This window comes from Montipora foliosa, chromosome 1 (assembly GCF_036669935.1).
Source record: "Montipora foliosa isolate CH-2021 chromosome 1, ASM3666993v2, whole genome shotgun sequence".
Classification (NCBI taxonomy): domain Eukaryota; kingdom Metazoa; phylum Cnidaria; class Anthozoa; order Scleractinia; family Acroporidae; genus Montipora; species Montipora foliosa.
Genome location: NC_090869.1, coordinates 28,396,267 through 28,418,971, shown reverse-complemented (window position 1 = coordinate 28,418,971; position 22,705 = coordinate 28,396,267). Strand labels below are relative to the sequence as shown.

General features: G+C 40.0%; 2 protein-coding genes across 2 annotated transcripts in view; both read left to right on the top strand.

Moving 5' to 3' along the window:
• The first annotated feature begins 14 nt into the window (after positions 1–14).
• Positions 15–7,438, top strand: LOC137996028 (ribosome-recycling factor, mitochondrial-like). Its single transcript, XM_068841467.1, has 6 exons — positions 15–169; positions 1,602–1,766; positions 2,974–3,095; positions 5,116–5,207; positions 6,486–6,645; positions 7,316–7,438. The coding sequence occupies exons 1-6, from the start codon at positions 64–66 to the stop codon at positions 7,394–7,396; spliced, it is 726 nt and encodes a 241-aa protein (XP_068697568.1). The 5' UTR covers positions 15–63; the 3' UTR covers positions 7,397–7,438.
• A 10,874-nt stretch (positions 7,439–18,312) lies between these two features.
• LOC137995986 (protocadherin-like protein) overlaps positions 18,313–22,705 on the top strand; it is a 53,383-nt gene continuing 48,990 nt past the window's right edge. Inside the window, exon 1 of the mRNA XM_068841428.1 lies at positions 18,313–20,678. Within this exon, the coding sequence (XP_068697529.1) occupies positions 18,512–20,678 (2,167 nt within the window). The 5' untranslated portion in view covers positions 18,313–18,511. The remainder of the gene's footprint in view (positions 20,679–22,705) is intronic.

Here is a 22,705-nt window from a genome sequence, read left to right as displayed (position 1 = left end):
CCGCTGCTGACCAAACTCTCTCTTCTGAAAAGAGTCGTGGGTCAAGTCGTGGAAGACATCTCAATGAGTGTTCCAGTTGTTTCGCGATTCTCGGCTATCCTTTGTTTGGGTTCTACTCGAACAACCTATTCAAGGCTTGCTGTGGCTCGATTCTACGCTTCAAAGAAAGGTAACTGGTGCTACTAGTCACAAATTGTGTGTTTGATGTTGTCACTAGTTATATCGTCAGTTATCTGCTACGATCAGAAATCTGATGCAACTTCTTCTGGTTTGCAGAAATTTGATTGCAGCTTTAAAAACCCAACCTTAATCGTATTTTTATCGTCTGAAATCTTTTCTTGAGCAACAATATCCTTCATGATTCACAACATCATCCCCCTCATACTCCAGTATACTCGTGCCATTCCTTTTCTTCTCTTACAAACATCACTTATATATAATCGCACCATTTCTTTCCATCTTTTCCGAACTTCACACGATTATTCATTTTGCTAAAAGGATTCAACGCTCTTTCCTACTACAATTAAATTTTCTCAAACCTCTCTGTCCCTAAAGTGCTCCCATTGATAAGTAAAATTATCTGGCCTGAGTTGTTTAAAAGGTGGATATCATTATCCACCAGATAAATCACTATCCAGCAGATGAACGTTATAATTGAGTTATGCAGTACAGTATAGATAGTGATTTATCAAGTGGATAGCGTTATCCACCCTTCAAACAACTGGGGTCTGGTGTTAAACAAAGTGAATCTCTTTTACAGGTAGTTAGTGCTAATTCTTAGGAGAAAATGCCCCTAGGAGCCATTGTCTGACATCCTGAAACTTTTTGCATGTACATGTAGTTTGTGCACCGACGCATCCCTCTCCCACTAACGGACACTCTCTTAAGTGGACAGCTCTACTTATAGACACTTTTTTCAATTCCCCAGGGGTTTTATTAAGTTCCAAAGTAGAAGGGACCTTGTGATAGAGTAAGCAGGCAGTCCCCTATATACAGTACAATGTATAGTCTGGCTTTTGATCGTGAGACTTGCTTTGAGCAAGCTGGCGGGTACTGTACTCAGGGTAGATGGGTGCTAGTACCCGGGTTGCGGCTTCTAATAAAACCTCTGATTCCCTATTTTACTTTCCAGTCAAACTCTATATTTACACATTCCTGTAAGCGGACACTCTCTCGTAAACGGGCACAGACACTTTGAAAATTAAAAGTGGATTTTTCTTTTGTTTACGCTCTTTTCTCTCTTAAGCGGACACCTTGTGTATAATAATAATTGACCCTTGGCAATAAAAATTGTCTTTAATTTGCAATACAAACAAAACTATGACCTTTGACAGAGCAATGGAACAGTTGGGTCGGTTTTATCAAAATCTCCATTTGTCTTTAGGAAAGCAAGCTGTCAGTTCGTTTGACATGAACAAGAGTCCAACATGTACATTGTACACTGTATTTGTACTGTCTCGGTACCTACTAATTCTCATAAGCAGACAGCTCTATGAAGGACGCGTTTTCACAACCGAGTTGACTGTGAGCAAAAACTAATATCATCCTCCTTTTTTAACTGCCTTGTTTTCTTATTTTTTTTCAATTGCATTTAACTGCAGTTTGTTTTCGTATGGGAAAAAAAGCCAAATTATCAACAGTCTCAGTTGATCAAGACTTAGCAGATGGGTTGGTAGATCTCAAAAAATTAAAAACCACCATGGAAAACACAGTGAGTAAACTCCAGCTAGACTTCAGAGACAAAATATCAACCAAAATTCAACCAAGTAAGTTCTGTCAAACAATAATGAATTTTTACGTCCAGCAAACTTGGTGCCCAACATGAGCCCAGCAGCTGGCTACTGGCGCAACCAAGTTATATTACTCTGGGGATCTAAATTAGTTATTAATTAGTTATTTATTGTAAAGCACTGCAAACTTTAGGAACCATGCTATATACATGTATACCTCTTACCAACAGAGTTCAAGGGCCGTACTGTAAATTATGGCCATACATGTAAATGTAAGGGGAAAAAACAAGGGTTCATAATTTACACTAAGGACCAAGAAAACGAGGTTAGTATAAAGATAATTATTGTGGTAATCAGATGCATGGGAAAAGCGACTAGTAGTTGAAGTCAAGTGGAAGGTTCAACCACCATGAAGATCTGAAAACAATTAGCTTCTTGGCTTTTTGAAATAGTTGCTTGCAAGATTTGAGCAGTTTTACATGTTTATGCAATTTAAAAGACGTGACTATAAACTTGCAAGAGAATGTAATGGAAATTGCAAATTTAGAGGGCTGTACTGCAGAATATGGTCGGCTAATTGAGCCTACCACAGCGTGCATACTACCTGAGAGATATAACAAAAGCTGTTATTATTGTTATTGTTATGATTATGGTTATGTTTATTATTATTGTATATAATGGTTTTATTTTCATTTCTTTCTTGAGTAAAAGATGTGGCCAGAAATGCTTTCAGGTGTAGTCCCAAACAGATACATGTATCTGACCTTCCCTTCCTCTTTATATACAGTGTATCTATAAAAAAAATTTCCCTTTCTTTCTACATGTATGATCTGACATGTAACTTAGAACACCCATTGTTGTGATGGTGTTGACAACAGTTGATTTCAACATTCATTGATAACCATTTGAGAGAACACATGAAAGCTGGAAAAATTTCTAAAAGGAGGATGTGCCTTGAGACGTCAATTGCAGTAAACACCTTCATGCGTCTACATGTGTATCACTAAATGTTAATAATATTAAAAATTTTTTTGCTATCCTTGATTTCGCAGAATGGGGAAAGATTATTATACCTCAATATGGTTTGAAGAAAATAAATTAATGAAATTCTCATTTTAGCCAATCGTTCTACTTTTTGCCTTGACATTAGATTGAGTTTGATTCACATCCATTGTAAGATCTTAATGAAATCATGTGTAAAATCATGATTTAATGTCTAGAATCTCTTCTCTTTAACCCTTAGATGCATTAGACAAAATAAGATTGGAATCACAAAATGGAAAAGACAAGTTTGCTCTAAGTCAAGTGGCCCAGATTAAACTGAATAATGGCATTTTTGTTGTGGATATGGCCAGCTCCCCAGAGGTGAGTGTGCAATGAAAAGGAAGTCTTAGGAACATGGGTGCATTGCATGATTTATAGGCACTAGGGATGTTTTGAAAGTGCTCAAATTTCGGCTTGTGCAATTTTGAATGCACAAGCAAATCCATGAGATTTTTTATTTATTATAATAATTATACTCAACAAGATTATTTCATTGCTGTGTTTCTATAGCAACTTCCGTATTGCACTCTTTAACCTATTTATGCCTTTGTCATTGACTAACCAGAAAATGTAAATGTTATATATTGCGATGAGCATAAATTATGATAAATTTAAATATCTTCTTTATACTACATTTACTGAGGATGGAGGTTTATAGCCATATGCTTACTGATATTCTAACCAGTTAAAAAAAAGAAAGCACTTATGTTTTGTGATGATTTAAGAAATTTTGGAAGAAAAAAAAAACACTATTCTTTCTGCAACATTGTCATTGTGAGTAAGTTGTGAATTCCTTGTATAAAATTATTTGAGGTATGTTCCATGCAAAACCTCATTGACAGCCAAGATAAGCTGTTTGGGAGTGGATTCCTTACATGGGTGACCTCTTGGAATACATTAGAGATATATGGTAATGAGAAAAGATATTATTTTCTGTACTACTACTGGTAATCTCTGAAAAAATGGATTTGTTAATATCAATTCCATACCTCAGTTCATAGGTTCAGGCCTTCTGATATTATGCGATGGTGCGATTTCGCACAATCAACCTCAAATCACATCCGATCGCACAATTCATGAAAAATCGCATAATTCAAAAAAGAACGCACAAAATTCATAAAATAAAACATAAAGAAACAAGTTTCTTAGGAGTTCCTGCACAAATACGCCATTTTAAAGATGATTTACCTTGGAAAACGGCTAAAAAGCCTTTGTTACCTTTAATTTCGTAAATATTCGAAGTTCAAGGCATTATTTTGGGGGGCCTGGTGCGAGTCTCATTCTTAAAGAGTCGCCAATTGGTGTAACACAAACACGCCCTTTGCTCAGATTAGCAAATCTGTTCAGAAATATAATACTGCACACAAAAACTAAGTGTAAGAAGCTAGTCGTAGCATACAGGAATATTAATAATTATTGATCATTCATTTGGCATGTTAGCTGTGTCCTTCCAACTTTTCACGTGGTGCACCAATAGTGCAGAAGACCTCTTTTTTTTTTACTTGTCCCAACTAATGTCGATCAAGATTCATAATTACTGTTTCCTTATGTTCAAAATGTCTTTAGGGCAGTAAAAACGTGTTTTTTAAATCCTGAAACTTTGAAAAACAAGCTTAAAATTGCTCAGAAAAAAATCACATAATTTACAATATTTATCGCACAGTTGGCCTTTCTAATCGCATAATCTGCCCTGCAAATTTCGCACAATTTGCATTTTTTCATCACACACTATCAGAAGGCCTGTAGGTTCTGCTCTTCCCTTCCCTATCCTGTTGAGCTCTCCCTAGACTTCCTAAATGAAGATTTTTGATTTACATGTACAAGAATTAATCATGAGTCACACAATTATTTTTAGTGTCAATCTAGCATTGATTTTAAAAATTCAAGAGAAAAAGTTTTCGTGATCAAGCAAAAAATGCGAAAAACCATTTAACAAATATTGATACTACCCAGAAGGTGGACTAAAAATGATTGATATTTTGTCCTTTAATAAATCATAGAAGGCTACAATGTACATTGGATAAAGAAATATATGGACACAGGAAACCATGGTAAATGGAAAATCTTCTTTAATCTGGGGCTAGATAAAAATGGTGGTAGCGCTTTGTTTCAAAGTTTTATTTATTTATTTTTTTTAATGAAAATCTTAATAGATTTAGGATACTGATAACTTAAAGATAGCTGATCCATTTGTCAGAGAAATCACAGAAATATGGTCTGAGACTTTCTTTGAGAGGAAGGTTGTATCAATGTGCTAGCTTAATAAAGCCTAGGAAAGGGGCTGTATCAGAGATTGTGTAATAGGTAAGTAGTTTATGCTTTTGATTACTTTATTTTGCAGTTGGTAAGCCAAGCAGCAAAGGCAATCAAATCGTGGAGCTCAAACTTTGAACCAACAATGGATGGGCATGCAATCTCTGTACCCATTCCCAGGTAAGCACAACACTACCGGTACCACTGTGATTATTTTCTTCTTGACCAACGGTCAAAGAAACTTGGAAGCATTAATTTGCTTAAGGTGTTATAGTACTGTATGTAGATTAAGGCACCCACAAACAAGGAAACAATGTTGCGGAAACGTTGCTGCGGAAGCAAATGTTTCCCCGTTTACGACCCAAGAAAACATTTGTTGCGGAAGCAAAATTGGTTCTGAATTTGTTCAGAAACATTTTGCTTCCCCAGCAAATGTTTCCTCCTTTGCACATTTCGGGAAACAATGTTTCCGCAACAATGTTTCTTCGTTTGCGGGCGCCCTTAGACAGACTTCGTACTGCAGCTCCTCTCATGGCTGATCCTACCAATATTTGATGTGCATACATGTACACAAGTGCAAAACTTGCAGGCGAGGAAGATCCGTCTTAGTAATGGAAATGGGCCTACACAAAAGCAAAGGAAATCTCTGACCAGGATTCAGCATGGGGCCCATTTCCATTACATGAGACAAAACTTAGAGAATTTTATACTCAGATTTGAACACGATGTGGGAAACTTTATCTGCCTGCTTGTTTTTGAGTGGGGGTGCTTATTGGGGTTTGGGACACGCGTGTGTCGCGTGCGTTGCACCCGCGCTCCAAACACCAACAAGCACTCGCCTCTCACCAATGTGGCTCGGGTTTAGTTTGTTTTTGGTTCGGTAATCTGCTCTGAGAGTTTTTTCTCCGGCTTCGCCGGTTTTCCCCTTTCCTCAAAAACCAACATTTGTAAATTCCAATTCGATCGAATAAAGGACCTCCCTGGTACCTGATCTGATTAACAGACAAGTGAAAGCAAAGAATTGTGGCTTGCGAGACCATTCTTTATCCTCTTTCTGCTCCAATAGCGTCTTCCTGGACAACTTACATGTGATGCCATGTCTTTCGGCTACCTACGTGAAACCGTACCCACCTCCGACCCCGAAGAAAAACGGGAGGGTGGGCCAGGGGTACGGCAACACGTCGGCTGTCATTGGGTGGGAGTGAGTAGAGACCTTTATATCAGACGACGAGGACGACTATGAGTACAACGTTTCCGTACTGAGCGTGCGCATAAGGTTTGGAGGCCGGCATTTTCCGAAGTGCGCGTGCTCAGAACGGAAAACTCGTCCTCGCAGTCGTCTTCGTTCTCCGATCTAAAGGTCCCTAGTATCAAGAGCGCACAGGATACGTGGTGCACCTGCAATTTCTTTGGTGACTATAATCTTTCTCACATAGAGAACTTTTTCTCCTATTTAAGAGTGACTCAAGAATATCGTGAGAACCTAGTGAAGACAGCCAAAGCTACGTGTGAACAAGCTAAACAGAGCCTTCGAAAAATCCGTCAAAAAGGCATGAGTGATGTCAAAAAGAACAAGACAGGACGATCAGAAGATGATGTCAGATCAGTGGAAAAAATGGTAGGGTAATTCTTACTTCAACCAAGGTTTGGTTGTGGACATTTGAGATGGTTATCGCTGGCAGTCTGTTGTAGCGTTGAGGTTTTCATTTATTTTCGAGTGGGGTCTTCTGTTGCCACTCAAATTGAAAGTGGTCTACTTTGAGCTTTTCGATCGGTCGGACCAAAGCCCGCTTCTTTTGACCAATCGTCTCTTGCCAACGAAAGGCACGCCTGAATGTCCTTGAGTGGCGCGAAACCAATGCAAACTGCAGGTTTGTGCCACCTAAGCACTGTTCCATTGGGCACACTGAATTATAGGCCACTTTCAAAAAAACCATAATACTCTCTGTTTGCCCTCTAAAATTTTGCATTTATAAGCATTGCTTTTATTTTCTCTTGGCACCACTGTAAGTCCCAAGAGAAACTGGAAACAATGCTTATGCAAAATTCTGAAGGGCAAACAAAGAGTATTATGGCATTTTTGAAATTGACCTGTTGCAAACTGAAGTTTTTTTTTGATAGAATAAAAATTCCATAAGGCAGCCAGTGGGCGGTATCAGGAAAATCACGGTAGTTTTAACGCAAATGCTTTTTAATAGCTTTTATCGGAAGTGGCAAAACTTTTCATCTATACATTTGAGCAGTAGGGAGGCATTTATTCACCTTGGAGTTTATACCTTAATTCGCAGATCCAGCAGCTCACCGATCAATTTTGTGGAGACACGGATGTGCTACTAGAGGAAAAGACCAAAGAACTACTTAGAAAATGACGGCGTTTTTATTTCAGTAAAAAATTTAAGAAAAAACAAAAACACACGACTGCATTGCTGAAAAGCGAATCTCCGTAAAGGAGTCGAATAGGGTCCCTTGAGGAGTGAACATGGCTTCGTAGAGGGGTACGGAGCGAGATGGACAGTGAGAAGCCCGGCCTCGTAAGACGAGGCGAAGTTCTACTGCGTAAGGACGCAGGCAAGGAAGTATCTCGATAAAAAGTCACAAACGATATTAGGCCGAAGGTCTTGCAAATCGGAAGGGTACTTTCAAGGACGTTTCAGTTCTTGTGCCTGACACATTTACCATGGCGCGTCGCCCAATACCTCATGTGAGCTCCTTTTCAAGTGATAACATTGGTTGTAGTGGATTTATAGGGAAGTCAGTTGGTGCTAGTGAAGCCGCATTAGAGGTAGGGATGTTGTAGGTAGGGAGCTTCGAGGTTCAAAAACAAGTCTGTTAGCATCAGGAAGGTCCTCACTCTCACATGGCAGTGGCCAGGACCGCAAGAAGACCGCATGAAATATTTGATATCAGGAATTTTGAGCAGAACTAATTAACAATTAGACCCGTAGCCCTTGCGGGCTACGGGTCAATAGCCCATGAGGCGAAGCCGAATAAAGTTAGCAAATGCAAGTTGAAGAAATATTTTATTTGGGAATTAATCAAAAGAAAGCACCACGCTTTTCGCTACTCGAGGACTATTACTAATAGTCATCTAGTGGCGTAGCCAATTAAAATGCAGGATTTGCATTAGTCCACTAGTTGGGTGATACTAATTATTAAATTCTCAACCTCGGATAATGCATTTCGCGTGCTCTGATTGGTTCACTCAATCTCGGTTATCAGCTCATATACCTTGGTTAGACCTTATATGGTAAATGATTGCGTTAAGCGTTGCTAAACTAAAAATGTTTTCGTCGGAATGCCAAATTTCTCTTTGAATAAAGCCAAAAAGGAGAAAAAAAACTTTTTTTGTGGAAAGTTTGGATCAATTCCGACGTTTAGAAGTACGCGAAAAGGCAAGAAATGTTTTTGTGATGAGCCTGCGTCTGTCTGACAACTAGATGCTTCTGTGAAGCATACACTGGCTTGCCTGTGGTACGTGCTACAGAAAATCAGAAAGCACTGAATTGTGTGGTATTGAAATACAGCATTCCAGTCTCTGAAGAATAACAAATAAAAGAGAAGCGAGAAACATTGGCTTCTGGGCTGACATGTTGATAATTTTGAAGTTCCCTCACAACTTCTTTTCACCACGAGTGTGCCCTATGAGCATCCGAAAACTTTGTAATACTAAACTTCACTGAAGTCAAGCCCTGTTTCGCGGGGTTAGTGTTGGGATGGGAGACCAAAACAATAAACCCCTCATAAAAAACAGAAACATCTGACCGAAAATACTATGAACGCTAACAAATGCGAACTCAGCAAGGTACAGATTCTGTTAGCTTGCTTTATGCAAAACAAATATTGATGAAAAAGCAAATAAATATTGATACACAGTTTTCAGAAAGAGCAGAAGGAAGTTTCCCGGACGGTCGATCGAGAATAAAATATTTACGACATGAAAACAACATTAATTTTGAACCGTGAATATAGAATATAAAAAGTTACGATCAGCGACAAACATTTTGGGAGATTTTTGCTACGTTCAAGTAAATTGCAAAATCGAAAGTGGCATGGCCGGAATTCAGAGGGCGCCGTGATTAAGTTACCGCGGCATGTTTACTCGCCAAACAGTGAAGTATCTGTGTCAAATGATGGCAAGATACCGGGTTTTTGTAAGTTTCTTTTTCTGTTAAGTGTTATAAAGTTTGACAATGAAATGAGCGAAGTCAAAACAAAGATCACAATCGCCCAACTCTTGTTTATGCAAAGTCGAAATTTACTCTCCAAGACGTGTACGACGTTATTTATCACCAGGTGATTCCATCATTTTGGAAATAGCAGCTACTTTATTATTCATCTGCGTCACAAGTTTTCACTGATTTTGGGGCTCATTTTGTTGAAACTCAAGCACGCTTCCAACAGGCCTGTGAACCCTTCCTGCTTACAGAGCAATACTAAAAAACTTCTCCCATATCACATTTGAACCTTAAGTTCAATACACAACATGATATTATAATTCACAAAGGCAGAAAATACCACAGAATCCTTTTCCAGCGAAAATTTTATTGAAACAAACAACATATTTGCTCTTAGAGGCGAAAACCTCTTCCTATTTCATTGCGTGCGTGAAGACAAGAAACTCAATTGTGTCAAATTACCATGTACTTCAGGTAAATACTGCTCACTTTGATTTCGTCTCGACGGGCGATAGATTGTTGTCGAAGTCCAGTACTCGTCGCTTTTGAGATTCATGCCTAGTTTATCCAACTGACTTTCCATTATTGAGCTCCATAAGGGTATATTTTGTTTAAGGATCCACTAAAACGCCATTCGCGTTGCATGACTTTCGACGCCATTGCAGGCTAAGTTAATGATTCTACTGTGTCCACCTGAGAAATCTACGCAGTTCCACTACCCTCTCGATCCTAAGAAAATACGCGCAGAAGGCTCTATACACAAAGACACCACTTACCAGGGGAGTGACAGGCAAGACTTTTACCGACACGGAAAAAAAAAAAAAGAAAACAAACTAAACGCAGACCTCGACTGGGTTTGCCCATAGGCAACCCAGTAACAAGGTACATATTACACAACATCGCATCAGTTCTCATCAAGTTTTTTTCGATTTCGCTCGGATTTGCTCGCTTTTTCCGCTCGTATTTCGTACTTCCAAATTTTTGGAGTTGAAGGAATTTAATAAAACAATTGTTCCATTCGCGCTTGTTGGATATTCGGCGCTACGCGCCTCGTTGGCTATTTACCATCTCATATCCAACGCGCGCTTATGGAATAATTGTTTACCTGATAACCTCTGATAATGCAAATCCTGTTTGCATCAAGGACTCTTTATCTCCCATTCCCAGTAACAAAATCCCAATGATCAAATCCCATTTTCCCGCCGAAACTAAGGTCAATCACAGCTCCCATTTTACCCCTTCATGACCTTCTGTTCATGTAACGCATTCAGCGGATTCCCACCGATATAACTGGCCTGGCAATCCAAACATTGACTCCTGTAGATTGCTCCTTGTCTGTCCTTTCATTCCTCAGTAGTTTTCGTAAAGTATTGATGTGTCCGTGAGCAACATGGATGTTGTAAGGCTGTATATAGGATCCGTGCAATTTCAATGCATTCGGAGTAAATAGTTTATATGTTTATTCCTTTCATTCTGTTTTCGAGAAACTGAGGAATTCGAATATAGGAACTACCTTCGTATCCAGCTCATTAGTTGTGTTCCTGAGCTGCCTCTCACCCCGCAAATCCAGGACAAACTCAGCTCGTCAATCGATATTTTTTGTGGTTCTTTTCCGGTGTATTCCCAAAAGTATGCGCCTTTTTTGAAGGAAAATAAAACGGACAGTATGGGAGGAAACAGAGGGGGGAAGGATTAGTGTTAAATAAACCATTATTCTGACTCTTCGCGATAGAGGAAGAACGGGATACGTTTTAAGCTCACGTCCATCACAAAACCACCATAAATGGGTGCAGTCCCCTTCCAGGCACAGTCTTAACCCATTGACTCCTGTACCAACCCACCCCCTGCGGGGATGGTGCAGTGGTGAGAGCACTCGCCTCACACCAATGTGGCCCGGGTTCGATTCCAGACTCGACGTTATGTGTGGGTTGAGTTTGTTGGTTCCCTTCTCTGCTCCGAGAGTTTTTTCTACGGGTACTCCGGTTTTCCCCTCTCCTCCAAACCAACATTTGACTTGATATACGTTGATTGTTAATTTCAGTTTACAGTGTCCCCAATTAGTGCTCCAGCGCTAGAATGACTAGACGCTTAAATAAAGTTCCTTTCCTTTCCTTTAACACGGGAAATATTGACTCCGGATCGAACGGGAAGATGGCCACTGATGGGCATAACCGCAGCATGGTTCTGGCTACGAAGCTTACATAAAGGTGGCATTAACCCAAAATTTAGTGACTCGTTCCTCAAAATGTCCAAACCGTGGAGACATATTTCAAGAGTTAGAATTTCCCCTGCATTTTGAAGGACGTGTTAAAACAAGGAACTTAGTAAATATTTGCTTTTACTAGCATGAAGGCATGTAATAACCTAGCCTTTCAGGAAGAGCAAATTTGATTTTTTCAAGTAGTCTTTCCGGCGGGCCCGAAAGTTTCTGCTGATTGCATAGCACGTTTGTTACTGGGTTGCCTATGGGCAAACCCAGTCGAGGTCTACGTTTAGTTTGTTTGTTTTCTTTTTTTTTCTTTTTTTTTTTGTTTTTTTTTTCCGTGTCGGTAAAAGTCTTGCCTGTCACTCCCCTGGTAAGTAGTGTCTTTGTGCATAGAGCCTTCTGCGCGTATTTTCTTAGGATCGAGAGGGTAGTGGAACTGCGTAGATTTCTCTTGTGGACACAGTAGAATCATTAACTTAGCCTGCAATGGCGTCGAAAGTCATGCAACGCGAATGGCGTTTTAGTGGATCCTTAAACAAAATATACCCTTATGGAGCTCAATAATGGAAAGTCAGTTGGATAAACTAGGCATGAATCTCAAAAGCGACGAGTACTGGACTTCGACAACAATCTATCACCCGTCGAGACGAAATCAAAGTGAGCAGTATTTACCTGAAGTACATGGTAATTTGACACAATTGAGTTTCTTGTCTTCACGCACGCAATGAAATAGGAAGAGGTTTTCGCCTCTAAGAGCAAATATGTTGTTTGTTTCAATAAAATTTTCGCTGGAAAAGGATTCTGTGGTATTTTCTGCCTTTGTGAATTATAATATCATGTTGTGTATTGAATTTTCGAGCTTAAGGTTCAAATGTGATATGGGAGAAGTTTTTTATTATTGCTCTGTAAGCAGGAAGGGTTCACAGGCCTGTTGGAAGCGTGCTTGAGTTTCAACAAAATGAGCCCCAAAATCAGTGAAAACTTGTGACGCAGATGAATAATAAAGTAGCTGCTATTTCCAAAATGATGGAATTACCTGGTGATAAATCACGTCGTACACTTCTTGGAGAGTAAATTTTGACTTTGCATAAACAAGAGTTGAGCGATTGTGATCTTTGTTTTGACTTCGCTCATTTCATTGTCAAACTTTATCACACTTGACAGATAAAGAAACTTACAAAAACCCGGTATCTTGGGCATATGAATTACGGGGTGGTGACTTCTTTGCCTAAAAGCAACTCACTTAACGAAACTGTCCTTTTTCAAACAACAACAAGGATTCAAATAGCTTCAATTCTTACAGAGTTCGATAAAACATGCGGTGGGGCAACCAAAGCGATGGGAGCTGTGTTGGGGTTTCAGTGTGAAAGTACAAACGGCTACTAACACTCTTATAACTCTTTTTTCATTATTATTTTATTAACCCACAGTCTGCAGTCTGCATTTTACCCTCAGTCTGCATTTTATCCCTGGTCTGCAGTCTGCAGTCTGCGTTTTACACTGACCGGTTATTTGAGTGGTTTTTGGCAACAGAGGTTAATTATTCGTAATGCGATCGCTTCCGTTGCCGTTAGCAATGGGTCGCAAATTTTTGACACTTTTATCGCATTATCACATTACGCATTGAACCACGTTATCTATTATTCCTAAAAATCTAAAAATATTCGTGCCTTATCAGTTTTCGGTCGAATTTATGTCCAAGAAGGCAGATAAATTGCAGAAAATATTAGTTTTGCATCCAAAAATTCGAATTCAACGCTAAAATGACCAAATTTTGCCTAGAAAACATATTTTACTGTTATTTTTCTTAAATTTTTTCGTGTAACTTTCGCTTTTATAAAATGTTTCAGTTTTCTGTAAATAAGTTATATGCTGTTGGAAAGCTTATTTTCTTAGCTTTAAAATGATGTATTTTTTCCCCCTAACTTAAATATTTGGCGATGGCTGATTTACCGCGGTTTTCTCGCGGTTGGGAAAGTAGAAAGAAGAGTTAGGCCAGTAGCCAGGTTTTTAACCTCAGAAAAGGATCTGTTTCGTCGTACGAACGTGTGAGGACCTGTGAGCCAAAGGGCCTCTGCTGGTATGACTTCTGGGTGACCCCTTAATAACTTCTTACTAACCGAGCGCGAGGGCTGTACTGCCAGGGAAATATTGGCCCGAGGTCGTGGCAGTACGGACCGAGCGCAGCGAGGTCCGTGCAAAAACGACCCAGGGCCAATATTCCCCAGTACGGCTCGAGCTAGCTCGGTTAGTAAGTAGTTTATTATATGGTTTTTTAATTACCTTTTGCTTTGTTTTTGCAAGCCCGTAATCGGTCCGTGGGCCAGTCACAATTTGCCTGGAACGCTGCACGCCCGGGGGGGGGGAGGGGGGTACTCCCATATGAAACAGACGGGGATGCTCGTCGTCTCACTTAGGGGTGTAAATTTTGGATTTTGGTCTCGCTTAGGGTGTTTAGGGCAAAGCGCCAATATTTTAAGCCGCCAAGGTCAAAATTTGCTTAAGTCACGCCCAGATTGGTCTCCTTTAGGAGTCACAAAAAGCTTGAGCCACGCCCAGATGGTCTCCTTCAGGGGTTAAATTTAAAATTTCCGACTAGCATCCCCGTGTGTTCCATATGGGAGTCCCCCCCCCCCTCCAGGGCTGCACGTACCACAGGCAACCCAGTGTACCCTCACGGAGGGTCTAGTTTCCAATTGGATCTGGTTTATCAAGACTATCAATAGGCCTTATCACGGTTTTGACCGCCATTTTGACGGGTAGGCAAAGCGTAAAGAATTTGTAGTGTTTATATGGGGATCCGATGTCAAATAATTTTCGTTAAACGCTAGTTCTGAAAAATTTATGAATTGAGAACTGAAGGTACAGAGCAAAAGATTATACAAACCAAATTTTAGGCACTAACCTTTTAAAGAAGTTGCCCGGCAGCGTTTTCAATTTTTCTATATATTTGTCTGTAATTTTTCCCGCGAATTTTCAGTAACAATTTGAGACAAATGTATGGAAAAATCGAAAACGCTACCACGCAGCTTTTAACGCCGGAAGGCTAGTCCCTAAAAATTGGTCTGTATAAACCTTTACCCTGTACCTTCAGTTCGCGATTCATAATTTTTTTGAGAACTAGCGTTTAACGAAAATTATTTGACATCGGATCCCCATATAAACACTACAAATTCTTTACGCTTTGCCTACCCGTCAAAATGGCGGTCAAAACCGTGATAAGGCCTATTAAACGTGATCTCCATCAATCTTCAGAGCCTCACGTGCAGAGCGGCCAACGTCTATGTCGAACAAGCGCAAAAGAGGAGAGATTTACCCTCCATTTACCCGATTGTCAATCACATTTAGCCAGCTCTTCCAAACCATCGCTAACTGCATTGTGACCTCAGTGAAAATGCTGCAGCCCCTTACTAGTAAGTCGTGATATGGGGCCGCACTGTTCATTTCTCCGAGGTAAATCATTTACCTCGAGTCTCGATGAGGTTTAGTGAAGAGGTAGCCTGCGTATCAGCCGTTTTCCTTTCCTTTTCCGAACGCTCGCGAAGGGGACGAGACGAAAAGTGCGAGAGATTGCAAAAAATAAGGAGTAGGGGGTGGGGGTGAGGCGACGGAAGACTTTGATTAGAGTCAACGGTACAGTACAAAGCATTATACATATTGGCTTTGGAATGCTGTGGAATAATTTCTTCACCATTTGTGTAAACTACGAACCAGCCCCTACATTTGGGTGTCCTTTGAGCTAATTAGTGTAAATGGAAGATTAATTAAAATTGCGTTGGCCTAAAAAAATTCTGGGATTTGACAGCCTTTAGAGCCGCCCACACCACTAGCAAAATCGGACTTCGTGTAAAATATGCGGCAGTCAACTCAGACATGACAAGTTTTTCGATTGACGGATACCTCTTAAATCAAACTGGCGCTGAAGGCTTATAGTTCTGGCAATCGATGTAAAGAAACCAACGTTTGATCGATTTAATTCGGTTTAAAAAAATGTTTTATAAGTGGTTTATTGAAACAGAGAGGGTATTTTCAGTTTGTATTTTTGGCCTGACGTTCATACCCAATTAGACACTTCCCTCTGATTAAAAGTATATTTCCAAATCTTGCAGCTTTAGAAAATCGTGATTAACGAACGAAAGAGGCAAAAAATGATACGTGTAGTCCCACTTGAGATAGTTTGCGACAATCGCACTTATATTTCCTTTTTTTATCTGTAGCTATTTAACCTTGGGGCAAGTATCCAATACTTCTACTGATCAAGGTTTGTTAAAGAATTCTGCAGGGCTATTTTCCCGGCAATCGATTTATTAAACCTAAAATCGCGGCAACCATCTGGTGCTATTTGTGGTTTATCAGTGTGCAGCAGCCAAACGTACAGTCCTGTCGAACAGATTACAGCATTCAGCATTGAAAACTAAGCCGAAAAAAATTGATATTTCGTCTAATTATAGCAAGTGCTTTTTATAACAGAGTATTTGATATTCTCGTGTCACTGATTACTTCCAACGCACGAGATAATTTGGTCTGTTTTCAGCAAGATTAAGTCATTAGTTAACCGTGGCTAACAAATCTCTTCTTTCTTATTCCGTAAAAAAAAAAATTTCCTCGGAAGTCCTAAAGGTACTAAAGAAGCCATTCGTTTCTTCTTTTACGGCGCTTCTTTCGTTTTGAATTCTGATAATTATGTGACTGTATATCAGACAGTTCCCCCTTACTCAGTTTATGTACACACAGATGGTGGTTATGATTGAAGAAAATATATTACTCCCCGAAATCGAAATGGCGAAGAATCATCAATGACGATATATACCGATATTCCGTCCTCACATGCCAGCTCAATAAACCGGTAAGAACCACTTAAGCTGATTGGTTTTTCCGCAGAACATGATTTTAAGCCAAGAAACAGCCACGTACGACTTTAAATTCAAAGAGAAATTTTAAAACTCGAGCAAAACTCTAGAAAGGTGAAAGATGCCTAACTGTAACATAGGAAAGCGGTACATTTGGCCACTACAAAGATGTATGATCAAAGTTAAAGGAATGGAGCCATGGCACGCTATTAAAATGTTACAGAGTACTTATGAATAAGAAGAACAGCACGTCTTTGTCGCAGTTCGTCGATCATAAAAATACCTTTCTATTTTATTACTGATACGCGGCTAACACAATAGGACTGTTCAAGCTCGAATATCATGGACTTGCTCAGGTATACGGATCTGTTACCTTCAGTTATGTGTGGCGCTCGCGTATTCAACTGATTAAAGTGACTGATTAATTTTATGATCCAGGGGATCGGGGACATTTTAAAATGTATGACCTGCCAAGCGTGCATGGCTCCAATATTTAGAAACCCATATTCATTACTCCCTGCCGATGTCACCTTGAATGTCAAATGAGCCGTTTCGTCTACCTCGATAATTTCTGAAAACGAGGTCCATTTGCAGATGATTAAAAATTAATTTATCTTTGTCTGCCAAATTTAATTCTGTGGTCACGAGCAACCATTTTAAACGTGAAGATTGCGGATTGTTAACGAGTGCCACAATACCACAAAATGCACTACTGCATGTCCTGCATAGCACATTTGAGGCCGACACGAAAATATCAGTCCTCAAATAGTGATAAGTCAAGATAAACATTGAATAAAGGCTCAAATTTAAAATCGTTCCATAAAATGATCATTTAGGAGAAAGTTGAAATGCAGCCAAAGTTCAGATGACACCCATTTCCGAAAAGTTTAAAAATAAATTTCGATGTGTTCGTGCTAAGGTTCAGCGGCAACATATGCGGTTACCGAAATGAGGTTTTTTCAGCAACGTGTTTTTATTTAGTTCTGCGGTCTGCCTTTAACGGACTTTTCATTCCCTGTGAAGTTTTTCGTGTGAACCAGAACCCGGATCGCATGAAAAAGTACATGAAACGGCCTTAAAATAAGCATGGGTGCATCCATAGACGGTTCACCCGATTGCAGATCAAAAAAAAGTGCTAGCTGTTGAATGGAGCTTTACTGTAACGCTTGCTCAAATGTCACTGTTGTACCTGGTTCTCTATGAAGTCAGTTTTAAATGTTAACACTATGTTATTGTTTGGTTGTTATTCTCTAAGGCAAATTACCAAGCCGCCACCATCTTGCGCTAATATTTCGTGTGTTGCATGTTGCGTGGCGAAGGGAAGATCAAGAAGTGCGTTTGTCAGTTTCAGTCAACATTCGAACCTTCGAGGGCGTGAGTTAGGGTGACAAGTTCTGACTGAGAGCTATTCATCCGAAACCCTTTGTTTTGTTTTTGCGGCTTACGTATGACAATGACTTGAAGCCTTGTTTATGGCTAAGGAATCTCTTTTTAATGGGTTGCGTGGGAAAAGAGGAATGATACGATACGATTAATATTCTCGTTTTCCCTTGAATATTTCCAAAGCCAAGGCGTTTAGGTTCAGTCATCAAGCTATAAAGTTTGACTCTCGGGGTAGATCGTAATGCACTCAAGACAGTTGCATATTGTTAACTGAATTCCCACCAAACGAATTGAATGCCCATCGATTGGTCAACACAATTTTCGGAAGTGGGTAGGGTTTCGCGAGCAAATAGTTCAAGCACTTGACAAGAGTGAGGCCAACGCATAAATTACAAAATCTGTCGATTACTTCTGTGCAAAATACCAAGAACTTGCATGTGTTTTGATACATAGCCCCACGCATCTATTTTGCGTGATAAAGGGTATTAAAATCAGCTTGATTCTTTGCGAAAATTGGCAGAAAGTTTGAAAAGAATTTCGAATTCCCGCTGACATTCCAGCTTTGTGACAGCGGCGTTAATTTCGGTATGATGATTGACAGCTGCATAATCATCCACAGATGATTGGCTGTTGGTAGTATTCAGATTGTTCACCAGCGTCGGAAGGAAAGACTGAAAGTCAACGCTCTCTTGCCAAGTAATTTAGGGTTTTCCAACGAAAAAAAATCAGCAGTTCTCGCGTACACTGACGAAGAATCTACACATGTCCAATGGTTTCTTTTCACAGATAGTATTTCTAAGGATCAAAACATCACGGCTTCGAGATATAGCCGCATATATATGCTTTACGCCGAGCTGGTAAACAACTAACATGCGAGGAATTGAGGAAATCGTTGGTTTTCTTCTGTGCTTCTGTTTATTGCACAAGGTAAATGCACAGGTCTCATTCATACAAGTTCAAGTGGATGAAGGCAAGAACGCCCGGTCCGTCGTGCATTCACTACCGCTACCGCCAAGTAATGAGATTTACTCGTTTTTTGCGGCTCAAGATGCCGATTCTAGGACTGCCCTAACTTTATTTCAAATTTCGGAGAGAGGAGTCATCAGAACCACTAAGCCGATCACTTATGAGATTGGCAGTAAAAATTACTATGACTTAGTGGCTATTCGCAGACAGCGAGGAGAAAAGGTAGGGGGGGTACCTACCAGCATTCGAATTTCGATCAAGGACACAAATAATTTTAGCCCGACCTTTCCTCAACACCTGTATTATGGACGCGTGAAGGAACGTTCACTAGCAGACACGGTGGTTATGGGTCTGGAAAATTGTTTTGCGGAAGATAGAGATACTGAAGGTATTCAAACATACTCGATAAGTAGCGGCAACGACAAAGGCTATTTTAAAGCTAATGTAGGCATTGTTGGAGGCATAAACCGTAAATTTCTGGTTCTCCAAACTACGAACGTACCGATCGTTATTGACACCACACCCGAAATTAATCTGACCGTCCTCGCCTTCGATGGAGCCAGTTCAGGAACGACAAAAATCACTATTAAAATAATTGATGTAAACGACAACAGTCCTGTGTTCGAGAAGCCAAGCTACGTTGCCACCATCAACGAAGACACACCGCTTTTGACCTCTGTTTTGCGTGTTCGTGCTACTGACAATGATCTTGGCACTAACGGAGGCATCTACTATTACATCAATGGAGGGCAATATTTTGCCGTTGATGCCATCACCGGGGTAATCAAAGTGGTAAGGCAACTGCCAAATCAACCGCAAGTCTTACTAAATGTAGTAGCCCGAGATAGAGGGACCCCAAGCCGGACAGCCACAGTCCAAGTAAGCATCAATATTAATCTCAGTCCTAACTTCCCTCCAGCAGACAGCCCTAATCCAGGCATTAACACACCTCCTGTTTTCCCAGAAGAGAGCTATACTGCAAGTGTGCGGGAAGATTTTCCCGTAGGTGCTGCCCTTCTTGTCGTCCATGCCATTGACAGGGATCCTCCAGGCCGCAACAAGCGAATAACTTACAGTATAAGTGGGGACAGTAATGGTGCTTTTGAGATTGACCAGTATAGTGGTGTGGTCAAGCTTATTGGTACACTGGACTATGATAGGGTAAAGCAGCATGACCTTACTGTAACTGCAAGAGATCAAGGAGTCAATCCACAAGTTGCCAAAGCCCCTCTGACAATAACTGTACAGGAAGTTGATAAAAATCGCAATGCCCCAGTGTTTACACCTTCCAACCGACGACAGGGTACTGCTTCTATCAAAGAGAACATGCCCTCTGATACACAAGTTGGTAGTCTTATTACTGCTGTAGATGCTGATGGAAACCAAGGTCCAGATGGTCAAGTTGAGTTTTCCATCTTTTCAGGATCAGGGTTACCTTATTTCAAAATTAACAAGGACTCAGGTCGCTTAGAAACCGTTACTCCTCTTGACAGAGAAAGACAACCTCAGTATGACCTTATAATAGAAGCAAGAGACAAGGCTCTTTATCCACTATATTCTCACCTGTACTTAGTAATCAATGTGGCTCCTGAAGAAGACAATAATCCTGACTTCTCTCAGGCTGTTTATACTGCCAATGTACCAGAAAAGACACCAGCCAATACATTTGTTACAGTTATCCATGCTACTGACAGAGATGGTGCCTCTGTTTCCTATTCAATCCAAAATGGTGGAAGTGCATTTACCATCCAGTCAAACACGGGAGTCATCACAACTGCTCGTCAACTTGATGCATCAATTGGCGACACTGATTTTACACTCTTTGTTTTCGCCAATGTACCTGGAAATTCAAGGAGGCCCCAACCTGAAGCTCAAGTTAATGTCACTGTTGTTAGTAAACAAGATTCCCCTCCAACTTTTAAGAATGCCCCTTACTCTGCCACTGTTCCAGAAAATCTAGGGAAAATTGAGAACTTGTTGTGCGTAGTTGCTTCTGGTGTTAATGGGGCACCTGTGTCTTATTCCATAGCCAGTGCTCCAGTTGGAAAGTTTGCTATTGACATTGATTCTGGTAAGTGTTATTTAATGCTTTGAATACTGTAGATCAACTAATATTGGACAAGAGTGAAAAATGTAAACAAATAACGAAAATGTTGAATTTATTAAGGTGACATCTAAAAATAATAATGGTGTTATATTACATGACAACATTTACCAAACATTTCAGAGCGTCATGTAATATAATGATCAGCAATACAAACCGCCATGTAGAAATAATAATCATTGTAGGACCCTGAAGAGTGCGACACGGTCCTATGAAAAAAAGTGAAAAAAAGTTTGTCAGTTTCAAAATGTAGTCCATTTATCTTTACTTGTATACATAGCTCTAGCTTCACTAGCTATTGAGCACTCTGCAAGGGCTTATTGGCATCCTGCATTCAGTATATATATATACACCAAGATTATAGTGTGGTGTGAAAGTGAAGAGAGCTCAATACCATTACAAGTAGAATGAAAACAAAGTAAACACACAAGGCAAAGATCAGCTGTTGCTCAGATCAGCTGTTACTCAGAGTAGCAACAGCTGATCTTTGCCTTGTGTGTTTACTTTATTTATGGTTGCCTGATGATTGCCTTGCATGGAGCATGAAACTCAGAGTAGCGAATAAATGACCAAATAACCTAACTCTTGCATTAGCGCATCAACAGCGCATCCCTGCCCCCCAGGAGGATCACAAATGGATTCACAGTCCAAACCTCGGAGAAATGTAATTAATTAATGAAGTTTGAAAGGACCGAGGACGGACAACCCCTGGAAGACATTTTTCACTGGGAGAAAAACTTTTTATGCCCTGAGCGGGATTTGAACCCACGTCCCCCTGATTACCGGTTGGGTGTGATCACCACTACACTATCAGAGCCACCATGCTGGCTACATGGCCAGTCTGGATAGTGAATGGGAATTACGTGGTCATCCGGGGCCCATGATTTTCCCCAACTAGATGACGCTGGATCAACCAGAACGATGATTCACAGGCGGACGAGACAGAAGCTATAATAGAGGACAATAATTATTTGTATACAAGTTAAGAAGGTCTCTCAAGCCAACAGCGCTTGGACTGTGAATCCATTTGTGATCCTCCTGGGCAGCAGGGATGCGCTGTTGGCTCAAGAGACCTTCTTAACTTGTATACAAATTGACCTCTTCTCTCTCGTCCGCCTGTGTATAAGTGTAAAGCGATGAACAAATTCACATTGAAGCACTGTATCATTCTTGGATCCTTTTACTGGGAGCTCATCGTTTGGTTTACCATATTTATTCTGTCTATATATATAAATAAATGAATGAATAAATATATATATATATATATATATATATAACCGAAAAAGTGGAAAGAAATCCTCATATATATAGATATATATATATATATATATATATATATATATATATATATATATATAATAAGTAGAATGATAAAGATTGAGTATCCAACGGTGATGCCACTTGCGAGGAGGATCCAAAAGGATACAAAACGTCTTGACTCAGATAAGTTAATAGGAAGAATGAAAAAATGAGTCGCTGGCGAACTTCTCACAGGTCTGGTATATTATAATTTCGTGTAAACGTTTCGCCCTTCGGGCTTCTTCAGTACACGCTAAAAACTAAAAACTAAAAATACCTGGTACAACTGAACTTGCGCTATTTATACAAAACTATGAACCAAAAGGTGTAAAATGTTTAAAATTACAAAAAAATTATAAAAAATCACAATAATATGTCATGTAATACGTGCGGTTGGAATAAATCGAGTGGACAATATGTGAGATAAGAAATAGTTAGCTCTATTCCGAAAAAGGCGTTAATCACCAGACATCGAAACTAATAATTTAAAATAAACAACAGGACTTAGTAAATCATGCAATCAGGTGGCGAAATGATGAGCCCAGGGCCCCTAAGAAGTAATGGAATCCCTGAACAGGGCCTGTGAGAATGCCGATCTGCACAGCGTAATTGGAAAAAAAGCCCAACTGGTTGCACAATTACTCCAGTGAATGATTAATTAAACCTTATTCTATTTTTGGAATTAAACTCGGATC

What these genes read in the sequence shown, in the direction of transcription:
- LOC137996028 (XM_068841467.1), top strand. Translation starts at nt 64, where the DNA reads ATGAGTGTTCCAGTTGTTTCGCGATTCTCGGCTATCCTTTGTTTGGGT. An exon ending in ATATGGCCAGCTCCCCAGAG is followed by an intron (nt 3,096 to 5,115) that starts GTGAGTGTGCAA and finishes TTTATTTTGCAG; the next exon opens with TTGGTAAGCCAAGCAGCAAA. An exon ending in ATCTCTGTACCCATTCCCAG is followed by an intron (nt 5,208 to 6,485) that starts GTAAGCACAACA and finishes CTCCTATTTAAG; the next exon opens with AGTGACTCAAGAATATCGTG.